The 13,334-nt window shown below is 35.2% G+C and overlaps 1 protein-coding gene across 1 annotated transcript; it reads left to right on the top strand.

The window, feature by feature from the left end:
• The first annotated feature begins 2,769 nt into the window (after positions 1–2,769).
• LOC127092215 (uncharacterized) lies at positions 2,770–4,835 on the top strand. Its single transcript, XM_051031051.1, has 4 exons — positions 2,770–2,835; positions 2,977–3,159; positions 4,408–4,643; positions 4,748–4,835. The coding sequence occupies exons 1-4, from the start codon at positions 2,770–2,772 to the stop codon at positions 4,833–4,835; spliced, it is 573 nt and encodes a 190-aa protein (XP_050887008.1).
• The last annotated feature ends 8,499 nt before the right edge of the window (positions 4,836–13,334 follow it).

Here is a 13,334-nt window from a genome sequence, read left to right as displayed (position 1 = left end):
TTATAGGATCTGCTTGAGAAGAAGCTTGTTCGACTGAGTGTTTCACTGTGGGGAGCGCTAATGGTGTTAGTCAAGAAGAAATATTGTAGCATAAGGTTATATGTTGATTATAAAAAACTGAATAAAGTGACTATAAAAAACAACTATCCTCTTCCGAGATTTGATGGTTTGATGGATCATTTGGTCGGTGCTTGCGTATTCAATAAGATTGATTTGAGGTCAGGTTATTATCAGACTCGAATGAAACCAGAAGATATTCTTAAGACTGCATTCATAACGAGATATGGCCATTATGAGTATTATGTAATGTTGTTTAGTGTGTCTAATGTGCCAAGTGATTTTATGGAATAAATTAATAGGATTTTCCATCCTTATCTATATCATTTTGTGGTTGTGTTCATCGATAATATATTAATATATTCCAAGTATGATGAAGAGCATACAGAGTATCTGAAAGTTGTGTTGCATACCTTGAAAGAAAAGAAGTTGTATGTGAAGTTATCTAAGTGTGAGTTCTGGTTGAAAGGAGTAAGTTTCCTTGGTCAAGTGATATCTAGTGGTGGTATCATAATGGATCCCTCAAAGATAGATACAATGTTGTAGTGGGAGACTCTGAAGTCTGTTATTGAGATCAAAAGTTTTCTCGGAATATGTGGTTATTACCAAAGATTCATTGAAGGCTTTTCAAAGTTAGCATTGCCTTTGACTCAGTTGACTCGAAAGGGTCAAGCTTATGTATGGAGTGTTCAGTTTAAAAAGAGTTTTCAGGAACTCAAGAGAAAGTTGACGTCTGCTTCAATTTTGATTTTGCCAAGTCTAGGTGAATCCTTTCACTATTACAAAAAGTGATTTTAATGTCGAACACGAAATACATTTTCACTTGGCTGCAGTAACGAGGTAACAAATGGTGTCATGAAAAGTTACCACTTATCACCTCCGTGATTTAAAAATCGAGGGGTTACGTTATATGCACCTGGGTTCGAACCCCAACATCAACACTTTTATTATTTTTAAATCTAACGTATCTTATATCTCGATTTATATTGAAAATTGAGGGGTAAGATTATTTCTTTAAAAAAAAACATATTGTTACATTGTTTACCTAGAATATTACATTGTTTACATAGAATATTAAAATAAAAAATCAAACTCCCTAGAGATATAAATAAAAATCAAATTCCCTAGGAATCTTGATAAAAATTAAATTTCCTGAAGATCTAGATTTTAGATCTTCAAATTATTGAATCTTAGGGAAGATCAAATGTTGGGTGCAAGATTATTCTTTACGGATCTTGCATGCATTTGATTCTAAAACAAAACAAAATAAGGGTTAGATAAATAAAATCAATATTCAAATATATGATTTTGTGCTCAAATAAATATTTAAGAAAACAAACCTAAAACCCAAGTAATTTTTTGCTCTTGCAATCCATCTTAGAGAATTTTTCCAAACGTCTTTATGTTTCAAGCGCTTCATGTTCCATATATATTAGATTTTTAATATTCAACATGCTTTTATAATGGATGTCTCTTAGGTTTCACGCATATCACTAATGACACATTCATGAGTGTTGATAAACATTAAATGGATGACAAAGATTTGTTTAAGAGCGTTGAATATAGTAAAAAAACGCTTAACTATCCCCTCGGTCACGAAGAAAATCGAGGTGAATAAGCTGTTTTTTTTTTAAATTACATTATTTACACATAATACTAAAAATAAATTGTAAAATCTATTTCCCAATGAGAATTTTTATTTTCCATGCCCATGTCCCAAGCAAGATGCTACATATCTGTTTTCCAGTGAGAATTTTTATTTTCTGCACTCGCAATCCATCCCAGAGATCTGTAGTAGAAACTCATGCTCAAATGAACAGTGGTGAATATCTATTTTAACAAATATTCATCAAAACTCTTCCAACGGATCTCTAGGGTAAAATGACATTTGATGAATATCTCTTTGGGGCAGCTACATATAAGTTAGTCTTAGGGTAAAATCAGTTTAATGAGTGTTTTTATAGTAAAATATGATTATTAAACACCTCAATTTTACTATAAAATTGAGGTGAATAATTCTTTTTTTAAAATTACATTATTTACACAGAATATTAAAATACATTGTTTACAACAAATCTTCGGCGATATCTAAATTTTGTTGCATTCCCTTTAAAACAATTTTTTTTGAAACATTAATGATTTTCTGCACTTGCAATTTATCAACTGAATACTCTTCAAAGGTTGAGCTCCCTTTTTTAATTGAGGGTTATTCCAAAAATATAAACACGACAACATCAACACCATTATGTGAGATAGATTGCAAGGGCATAAAAAATGTTTTGTTCAAGATAGAAGAACATTGAAGCTTTTTTTTTGTCTTGCAATCCATCCCAAATAATGATGCTTGCGAGTTTGGGGGGTTTCATATAAGTAATGATTAGGGTCAAATATGTTTAACGAGTGATTTTATAGTAAAATATTATTATTTTATGCCTCAGTTAAATAGAAAACCGAAGGGTTAAAACCTTTTTTTTGCACTTATAAACAAATAAAATCATAAACTGTGATAGCTAGGAATCGAAACTTGTACTGAGTTATTTTTTCACCTCGGTATTTTGAAAATCTGAGGGAATATATGGTTTTTTTATAAAAAAATAATAGAAAATAACGCGTCTTGGCTTTATACCTCGTTTTCTATTGTTTGAGGTGAAAGCTTCGTCATGAAAAGCGTTATTTGTTATAGTGTTTGTTGTGTATTGTGATGCTTCAAAAATGGGTGTAGTTGGTGTGTTGATACAAAATGGTCAGGTTGTGGCTTATGCTTATAGACAATTTAAGGTTCATGGGAGAAATTATCATGTGCATGATCTATAGTTGGCAGTCGTGATGTTTGTGCTGAAAATTTGGAGGCATTATCTGTTTGGTTCCAAATTTGAAGTGTTTAATGACCACAAGAGTTTAAAGAACTTGTTTGATCAGGAAGAGTTGACTATGAGGCAAAGGATATGGCTCGAATTTCTGAAGGATTATGATTTTGGTTTAAGTTACCATCCTGGTAAAGCCAGTGTCGTGGTTGATGCTTTGAGCAAAAAGTTGTTGCATATGTCGATGCCTATGGTTCGAGAATTAGAGTTGATTAAGCAGTTCAAATATCTCAGTTTGGTATGTGAAAGGACTCTTAACAATGTGAATCTAGTTATGATAAAACTGACTAGTGGTATTCTCTAAGAAATCATAGAAGGTCAAAAATCAAATTTGGGATTGATTGATTGGCTAGTGTTAATTAATCAAGGTAAACGAGGTGATTTCATAATAGATGAGAATGGTTTTATGCATTTCTGTGATAGAGTTTATGTACCAGATATACCAGAACTTAAGAAGAGTATTCTTGAGGAAAGTCATAGAAGTGGTCTGAGTATTCATCATGGTGCCACTAAGGTGTATCAAGATTTGAAGAAGATGTTTTGGTGGCCAGGAATAAAGAGGGAAGTAGTTGAGTCTGTTTACACTTACTTGACGTGTCAGAATTCCAAGATTTAACATCAGAAGTCATTGGATCTGATGCAACCATTGAGCGTCCTTTAGTGGAAATGGGATAACATTTCCATGGGTTTGGTGACAAGTTTGTCGAGGATGATGAAAGGATGTGATTCCATCTGGGTCATTATTGATAGACTGCCTAAATCGACTAATTTCATTATGATTAAGATCAATTATCCTTTGAAAAATTTATCCAATTTGTATATTGAGAAGGTTGTTAGCTTATATGGTACCCATTCGAGTATTGTTTCTGATAGAGACTCGAGATTCACATTAAGATTCTAGGGGGGTTTACAAGAAGCCATGGCTACTAAATGAAGTTTAGTTCTACTTATCATCCATGGACTGGTTGTTAGACAAAGAGGACTATCCAGTCTTTGGAGGATTTCCTAAGAGCTTGTGTTTTGGAGCAGAGAGGTGACTGAGATAGTTACTTACCATTGGTTGAGTTCACTTGCAACAACATTTTCCATTCTAGTATTGGAATGACACCGTTTGAGGCTTTGTATGGTAGGAGGTATAGAACTTCTTTGTGTTTGTATGATTCTGGTGAAAGTGTTGTGTTTGGACCTAAGGTTGTTCAGCAGACTAACGAGAAGATATGATGATCCGTCAGATGATGAAAGCTTCACAAAGTCTCCAGAAGAGTTATCATGATAAGATGAGGTAAATAATTGAGTTAAAGAAGGATATCATGTGTTCTTGCGAGTCACTCCAGTGACAGGTGTTAGTCATGCTTTGAAATCTCGAAAGCTCACGTCGAGTTTCATTGGTCCTTATCAGATTATGAATAAAGTAAGAGAAGTGGCCTACAAAGTTAATTTACCACCATTTCTTTCGAATATTCATGATGTCTTTCATGTGTCTTAGTTGAGGAAGCATATTCTTGATTTGTCTCATGTGATTCAAGTGAGAGATGTGCAAGTTAGAGAGAACTTGACCATTGAGGCATCTCCCTTGAGAGTATATGATCGTAAAGTGAAGCACTTGAGAGGCAAGGAGATTGCATTGATGAAGGTGGTGTTGGGAGGACCTTCTGGTGAAAGCATGACGTGGGAGCTAGAGGGTGAGGTGAGAGAGTCATATCTGACTCTATTTCCTTTCAGGTAATTTTCGAGGGAAAAAATTCTATTAGTGGGGATAGTTGTAACACCCCAAATTGAATTATTTATTTAATTGAATTTAGTTTTATCTTATTTAAATTATTAAGTGATTTATATGATTTTATTTGGATAACTGAAAACATTTGTGTTTTGGATAGTTTGGAGAAAGTTAAGGGAATGATAGGAATTAGTTAGATTATTTTAATTTATTTAAGTTTAGTGGAATAATTAAAAGTAAAGTAGTTATAAAAAAAATAAGAGAAATAATAGAATTTGATATATAATTGAATTATTATAAATTAAAAATAAAAGAAACTAGAAGTTAGTAAGAGGAGTAGGGGCAAGAGAGAGAACATGTGAGTAAGCTGAGCACAATAAAGGGATAGTCTAATTAAGGGAATTAAGATTTGGTTTAAATAGAAAAAGGTGAGGGTTGAACTTTGACAGTACATATTATTTTGGAGAACAAAAGAAAATAGACAAGGGAGGCAGCCTAAGGTTTGGGGAGAAAACACCATTATTGAGGAGAATAGATATTGTTTTGCTAGAAATCCAAGGTAATGGGAGATTTTTCTTCTATGGGTGTATACTGTATGAAGGGTAGAGAGTGATCCTCACCCTCCTCTAGGATTTTCTTTTGATTTCACCATTGATGATATGTGTATGTGTTCTTGATGAAAATTATGTAAATTGTGTTTCCAATTGTTATGATTCATGATTTAATCTGTGTGTTATAAGATGATTAATTGTTATGAGATTGTTATATGTTGTTAAATTCATGATATGATATTTTTGGATGTTATAATGTGAATTGGTTTGATATATGAGGGTTAGGGGATGGTGAAGATGAAGTAAATATGTTGAAAACTGGGATTTTGGGGATTTTGGCCGATGTCAATCGATTGACATCATATGTCAATCGATTGCGTGAAAAATTAGAAATTTTTGAAAAGAAGAACTATGTCAATCGATTAATCCCCCCATAATAAATTGATTATTCTTAGCCAAAATGTGAAAAATTAGAAAGGAAAAATGTAATTAGGAATTATGTGAATCGATTGCCCTCTGATGTCAATCAATTGATGCTAGTTGAATTTTGGAAAATTGTTGAGCTAAACCTTATTATTCTATTCGATGATTTTGTCTTAACTTTAGTTCCTTAAATTCCAATGAGGTGTGGTTTGAAGCGTAGGAAAGCCAATGCGTATGAATATCCCATAGTTATGTATTAAGATACTAAATGGTTACTGGAAATTGTGAAAAATAATTGTTTTAATTGTCACATAGTAGTGGACTGTAATGAACAAACGGTTGATTGTTGTGAATGAATGAACTTAATGATGAAATAATGTTAAGATGATTTAACATGATTGAGTGATGTGTGAATGTTTATTTTATGTGTGAATGTATGATGTGAAGTGCAAGTATAATGATATGAATTGTTGTAAATACTTGCCGATGATTGTTGAGATGGGTGGTTCGAAGTGAGAACTATTGTTGATGTGTTAAGATGCATGAATGTTTACAGTCAGGTGTGGGCCTGTAATAGTTGTTGTGTTGTTGTTGTGAATGATTATTTATAGTCATACGTGGGGCTGTAATCATTGTTGTGTCGTTGTCGTTGCATTATTGTTTGCCATACATCATATGTTATCGTTGTTGTGAAAGCGGCGAGTCACAAGTGCAGAGAGGGGACTTGTGATTTGTCCTAAGCTCGGAAAGGGGGCTCGGGTTCAGATGTTGGGACCCGGTTCGTATGAAGAACCATTGTTGAGTTGTAACCATTGTTGTACCCCAAACTTTGCCCTCCCTTTTCGCTTCTCATCTAACTTATGGCTTGACACTCATTCATATTTCATTCATGTGCATTATTTATTCATGATTAACACTTGCTAACAAACATCGTAGATTTAAGGTTTATGGCTGGTAAAAACAAGGGTTTTGCTTAAAGGCGGTGGTATTTCACACCTTACGGGCTGAAACCTTAATTCTTGACTAACCTGACTTCTGAACCCTAACTGTGGGTCCATGGTTTGAGATGTTGCTTGTGGAGCTTTGTGTTTGGTTCGAAACCCTAATTTTATTAGGCAGGTTCATGAATCATATGTCTTGCTTTGATGCGTTGGAAACCATAGTTGAGGCTCATGACTCAATTACACCATTTGAGTTGGCTTCTCACCTGGCTCGAGATTCTTGTTTGATACATAGCTTTGAACTTTAACCTAGTAAACCCTAATTCATGGTGTTATGTGATTTATTCAAGGCATGTTTGCATTCATGTTTCATTGACCTCATGGTCTCATGATCCATTTGATTTGAGTCTTATTTCATTCCCACTTCATCCATTACTCTCATGGTTTTATTAAAATGTCAAGATTCATACATGCTTTGATTTATAGTCCCATTGATACAAATTCATTATTCATTTGATCAATTCTTTCTATGACCCATTAATTCAATTTCATTCATTTATTCAAAGAAAGCCAAACCATTGTGCCTCACACATGACCCTGTGCATCAAAACAAAGGGAAAGCCCCATTTGGCATGATGGAAATCGATTACCATGTTTCAGAAATCGATTTACCAACTCCAGTGGCCAAAAAATACATTTCTGGATGATGGAAATCAATTACCATGTTTGGGAAATCGATTTCCCTACTCCAGTAGTCAAAAAATGCACTTCTGGATGATGGAAATCGATTTCCACGCTTGGTAAATTAATTTACCCTGAGACAGTAGCCAAAAAAACAAATTTTCATGATGTAAATCAATTTACATGCTTGGTAAATCGATTTACCCTAGGACAGTGGGTCAAAATACAATATTTTTCAGCAATAATGCAGTTCCCTTTGCACTCAAAAACAGCTCCAATTCTTGCATCAATACACCTTGAAATCTCTACACAATTATGCAGCAACCAACCATAACATTCATGCATTAAACCAAGTATTCCCAACACTTCAAATCATCAAGTTTAAGCTATTCTAACATCCCCTAACTGTCATAACAGTCCCAAACCAAGCCACATCAAACTAATTCCAAACCACATCAAACTAATTCCAAACCATTTTAACTAATTTCAAGCCTCATTTAACTCATTCCAAGCCACATCAAAACTAAATCCAAACCTCCACTTGATCCAAACCTGTAACCTATATAAACACAAGGGGGAGCAAAAAATCAGAACTTGATCATTCTCAAATTACTCATTGCAAATTCAACTTTTCTCACTTCATTTTCTCCAATCCTTCTCCCTACACCAAAGCTCAAATCACCATTGGATCAAGCTTCACATTGAAGTTTGTAATCAATTGAGCTAAACCTATTGCAATCAACAATCATCCCTATATTCACATAATCAACAATAATAATTCAATTCAGAATTTTTCAGAGTTAATTCTTGAAGAGGAGGAGTTCATAGTAGAAGTAGACGATTAAAGGTTCAATGGAGCATACCTCTGGATTTCTCTTCTTCATCTTCATCACCTCCAAATTTCAACAAGTTCCAAGATAATCCTCCATCTTGTAGGTCGGTGAATCTTCATCTTTGCTTGTTTATTTAATTTTTGATACCACATTGTAGCTTGTGTAGTGAAGAATCAAAACCTCAAGGTTTGATGGTTTGATTCTCCTCCACCTCCATTTAATTTCAGATTTTGTGCTTAGGGTTCTTGACTTTAATTGCTCAATTTCCATAATTAATTAATTTGTGGTTAGAATGGATGAAGGATTAGGATAGAAGAGGTTGAGAGGAGTAAGAAAGTGATGTTTTTTCTTGATTCCGACCAACTTCGCCGCCTCCGGCGCGGTGGTGCCGGAACTCCGGTGGTGGTTCTGTTTTGACATGAGAATTAGAAGATGATGTGTAGAGATGAGAGGGTGAGTGCTGAATTTTTCACATGCCCATTTGCATATTCTGTTGGGCTTAGCCATTAAGCCCAATACTCTGCTTTCTACACCCCTGTTTTGCTTAGCAACATAATTGCTGAATCCAACTACATTTCTTAGTATTTGGGCTTACTATGTTGGGCCCAAAGCCCCTTTTGCTGAATTCCGTACTCTATATTCAGGGACTGCACCCCCCTTGGTCCAACTTTTTAATTACCATTTTAATCACCTTTAATTCCATTTTATTTTGTGTTAATATTTTTGGTAATTGTTTTGTTAATATTTTAATTAGATTTAATTAAGCTTTATATTTTAATTAGAATTTAGGAATTAATTGGTGTTTTGTATAGTTCTTTTAATTATATTTTAATATAGTTTAGTTAGATTAGGAATTAAAAATAGTTAGTTTTAGTTAATTTTAGAATTTAGCTCATTCTTGAACATTAGGTTAATTTTAGAATTTAGGGCTTAATGAATTTATAGTTTCCAATTAAACTTTAATTAGAAATAAATTTGTGTTCATGATTGGATATTTTTCTGAATAGACCATTTTACCCCTTAGGGGTTATTTTGTCATTTTGACCATTTAAGTGCATGTTCCCTTAGAAACTTTTGACATAGATTTTTAACCAAGTCTTAACAATTACATGATCCCTTAGGATAGTTTCTAACAAATACTAACTTCTAGATTAGGATTAACCTAATTCCCTAAAACCAAAATAGACCCGTGATTAAATTGATCAAAAATAATTTTGATTAATTAAATCCTTTGAACTTGTATAATCCCACGGTCTAAATTGAGTGACCAAAAGACCCTTGGTCACTTAATAAGACTTTTTCTTTCAAGTTGTAGAGCTCAAAGCCTCAAGTCAAGATCTTCATTCAAGGCATCCTCAGTCATATTAAGCAGCTTATTGTACAAACACGTCAAAGGTGGCATCTTTAAAAGCTTGTCAAGTCAAAGTTAGAATTGTGTGGCATGAGCCTTAAGTAATAGAGAAGGAGTGGGACTGGAGTATTCCTACCCCCATTCTGAGTATCTTTGGGCATGGGACGTATGATCCAGCGCTCATCGTATTCACCTTTATTCATAGACTTTAGCACAATTCCAATCATATGAGTGACAAGTCTCTCTCTTCACAAAGCATCATACAACAAAGCAAGGACTACGTCAACAACTTATCAATCATGAATCAAGTTGTACGATACGAGCCTTAAGTAATGGAGAAGGAGTGGTAATGGAGTATTCCTACCCCCATTCTGAGTATCTTTGGGTATGTGACGTATGACCCAGCGCTCATCGTATTCACCTCTATTCATAGACTTTAGTGCAATTTGAAATTCTGGTGTAGTCAGAGTTCAGATGTTCTACTCCAAGTCATGACATCTGATCCAACATTATTACTAATACAGCAAGACAGTTATACAAATTAAAACCCAGTACTAATATGCACACATTCACAGATGTCACGACATCTGCTACTATATCACCATAGAATGGAAGAACACCCAGTTTTGTCCATCTGGTACAAAGACACAACAGAGATCAAACATAGCACTTACTTCTGTTGAGCCTGCAAGTTATCAGCATGATGTCTCAATATTGATTTGAACATCACCTGTTACAGTATTACAGTTTGCTGGCCTTGTACTTGTATTTCCTAAAGTTAAGGTTAAACAGGCTAACCTAATTTTCACATATTAGGGTGCTAACAAATAGGCTATTTGTTAGGTTCATTAATTATAGCTCAATAGTTAGTTTCCTGGATTTTAGCTCAGCTGTTGGATTCCTGAAGAATAGCCTGAGAAAAATGCTGAAACAGAAAAACTAACCATCCTACAATTTAGCATATGCTGTCTGGAATGAATGTCATAACATTCAGTTTGACGTCCAGATCATAGACCATATGCTAGGTCTGTAATTCTCCTGAAAACAGACTGTACTGAATGTTGTACTATAAAAGGCCAACCAGTCTATTATTCAGTATATGGTGTCAATGTTGAATGTCAAAACATTCTATTTAACATTTAGACAGTAGGCTATGTACCAGGTATGTTATTCTCTTGATAAACAGACTGAAATACATACTGAGTTATAACAGACAAGATTATAACGTGCAGAAGGTAAAAACAAAAGTAATTGTTAACCCAGTCCGGTACAACATCACCTACTCTGGGGGCATACCAAGCCAGGAAAAAGACCCACTATCAGCAGTATTAATTCAGAGTTAAACTCCCCCGTTTACAACTCTTCACTTAATCCTTACCCAATGCAATCTATACCTAGGAACTCCTAGATAGAAACCACCTGTTTCCATTCCTATCACTACAATTTCAATGTAATGCTAAACAACTTAAACTTGCTTCACAGCTTCGTTCAAGACCATAACAACTCTTACCTACAGGCTTTGAGTTACAAATAATCTCATGCTTTGAGCACTGAGAAACACATGGTAACCTTCCCACAGGTTGGGAGGTTTACCTCACACACACCCCTAATTTTTTACATTGTTTGAGGCTTTTAAAACCTAGGTTACAATATGTTATTTATAACCTAAACACCCAACTGGATTTGGGTCTTCAGAAATCGCAGCAAACTTCTCCTTTGCTGTTACAAAGCCAGCAGAAAACTTCTGCTACAATCAAGGTCTTCAATCTTTTAGTTCCTAAAATATCTCCATATTTAGAAATTGTATATTCACCAAATATTCTGATTGAGTCTTCAAGACCTCCACAAATAACGCCACATAGGATTCTAACTAATCCCAGAATATTGAATCAGTTAACACATAACAGAATTAACCAATTCAGTTTTATACACAGGCGCGATGTCACCGACACGATGTTATGGCATCCTACATGACATGTTGGTCCAGTTGTTGAACTTCTTCAACCCAACATATTAAAACAACAGAGGTGATTACATTATTTGTTTTACAAAATTAGTGCCAATCCTAAGGTACTAACAATCTCCCCCTTTGGCAAATTTTAGCTAAAACAAATAAACATTACACTAGACACCACATCCCAATATGGGTATGCACTTCCTCCTTGTCATTGCTAACACCATCACGAACACCAACTTTGGTGTACATGAAGAAAAAGCTGTACAAGAATCAGCTGCATCACAACCCTTCCCCTCAACCCTAGAGATTCCTGAAGAATATGTAATGCTGAGTACATAGATAATGTAACTCAGATCACAAGACACAACTGTCCTCTTAACTCAGATCACAAGACACAAGTGATATACCCAGTTAGTGACTTTTGTGCCTGAAGCCAACTTCTGCTCGCTACCACATTTTGCTTGCTTTTGGTACATTCTCAGGATAATGTTTCTCTCCCCCTTTTTAGATAAACATTTATAAATGAACCCTTCACAAAACCAGATCCAGGCGCAGTATGCCCAAATCTTAACAAACCCCATGATTTAGAGGGAATGGAATGTCGCTCTTGTGAGAAGAGGAGTGCTGATACATCCTTTAAATAGGTCAGACCGTGCTTAGGAATTAACAGTAGGAGTAAATACTTGGTCAAGATCCATAAATATTTGCTGAGAATCAGTCAGAGAATCACCAACAATATCTCAGACTATCTTTGAATACCTATTATAGCTCTTGACTGTTTCTTTTCAGAAACAATAGTCCCAATGCATGTAGACTATTCCATATATGCTATCAGACACGTTGCAAGCGATGTCCCAACTTTCAACGCGGCTTTTGCCTGCATTCTTCATGTATTCTCCCTATCATCATTTCCTAAAACCACTTTCGTACCTCCAGTGGTAGCTTGACATCTGGCACCACTACAGCCAAAATCGCAAACACCAGTAGATGGTTACTCCCCCTGTACCACACAACTGTAACACTCAGGCTTATTCTAATATATCATAATGAGACACACCACATCCATATTTCCTCATGACTGTAAGATTTAGAAGGAAATAACAGTATTGTCCAAGACAATGTCATGACATCCGGTCAGACATTCTTCTGCTCACTCAGCCTTGACACACACCACATCATCCCAATAACTAACAAGGTGCCATACCTTGTTATCTGAGAACACATAGACCACAAGCTTGATGATTACTTGCAGCGCAAAGACAGAACTCCCCATGTCATGAACAACCAACTCTCCTCTTGAAACTTGGAGATCACACATGAACATATCCAACACCCCAAAGTTGGAACTTCACATACTTCCTGATTCAAAGAGAACCCAGACCACTTGATGAATGGAAAACATAAGACGCATCTTCATGTCTTCAAGAGCACTCCCTATGTTCAACCTTCTTGGCTGAACACATTCACACTCTATGTCAATCTCTCTTCTAACCAGAACAGAAAGCCACTTCACAAAATGTTCTAACATAAGTTAGGACATCCTTCACAACATAACAAAGAACCCCATCTGATAATCTTCAGATATCACTGAGTCACCAGCTTGATCCAAAAGAACCCAGACACAAATTGGGACAGATACATTCTCATCTCATTACAAGAGATAATCTTCCATAGATAGCTCAGAGCTCCTACCACAAGCTCCAAGAGACGAATAGAAAACACCTCCTTTTGTCTTCAACTTACTACTTTTCTGCTCAAAAGTAATTTGTCTTAGACTTTCCTCAAGAATAATCAGCTGCCATAAGTTGATCATCTTGATTCTTCGAACTCGCTTCTGAGATAGACCAAATGTCACTAGTTGATTACCTCCTTAATGAATCCTCATATGAAAAGGTCAAATGCCACTTTTTGACCTCTCCACGTTCATCAGACTTCTCCCAAAGATATTCTGACGTACCA

This window comes from Lathyrus oleraceus, chromosome 1 (genome assembly GCF_024323335.1).
Source record: "Lathyrus oleraceus cultivar Zhongwan6 chromosome 1, CAAS_Psat_ZW6_1.0, whole genome shotgun sequence".
Taxonomy (NCBI): Eukaryota; Viridiplantae; Streptophyta; class Magnoliopsida; order Fabales; family Fabaceae; genus Lathyrus; species Lathyrus oleraceus.
This window is presented reverse-complemented; position numbering and strand designations above follow the sequence as displayed.

Coding starts and splice junctions, on each gene's coding strand:
- LOC127092215 (XM_051031051.1), top strand. CDS start 2,770: ATGGGTGTAGTTGGTGTGTTGATACAAAATGGTCAGGTTGTGGCTTAT. Junction 2,836..2,976: donor ATGCTTATAGACAATTTAAG/GTTCATGGGAGA, acceptor TTGTTTGATCAG/GAAGAGTTGACTATGAGGCA. Junction 4,644..4,747: donor CTGACTCTATTTCCTTTCAG/GTAATTTTCGAG, acceptor TAAATTATTAAG/TGATTTATATGATTTTATTT.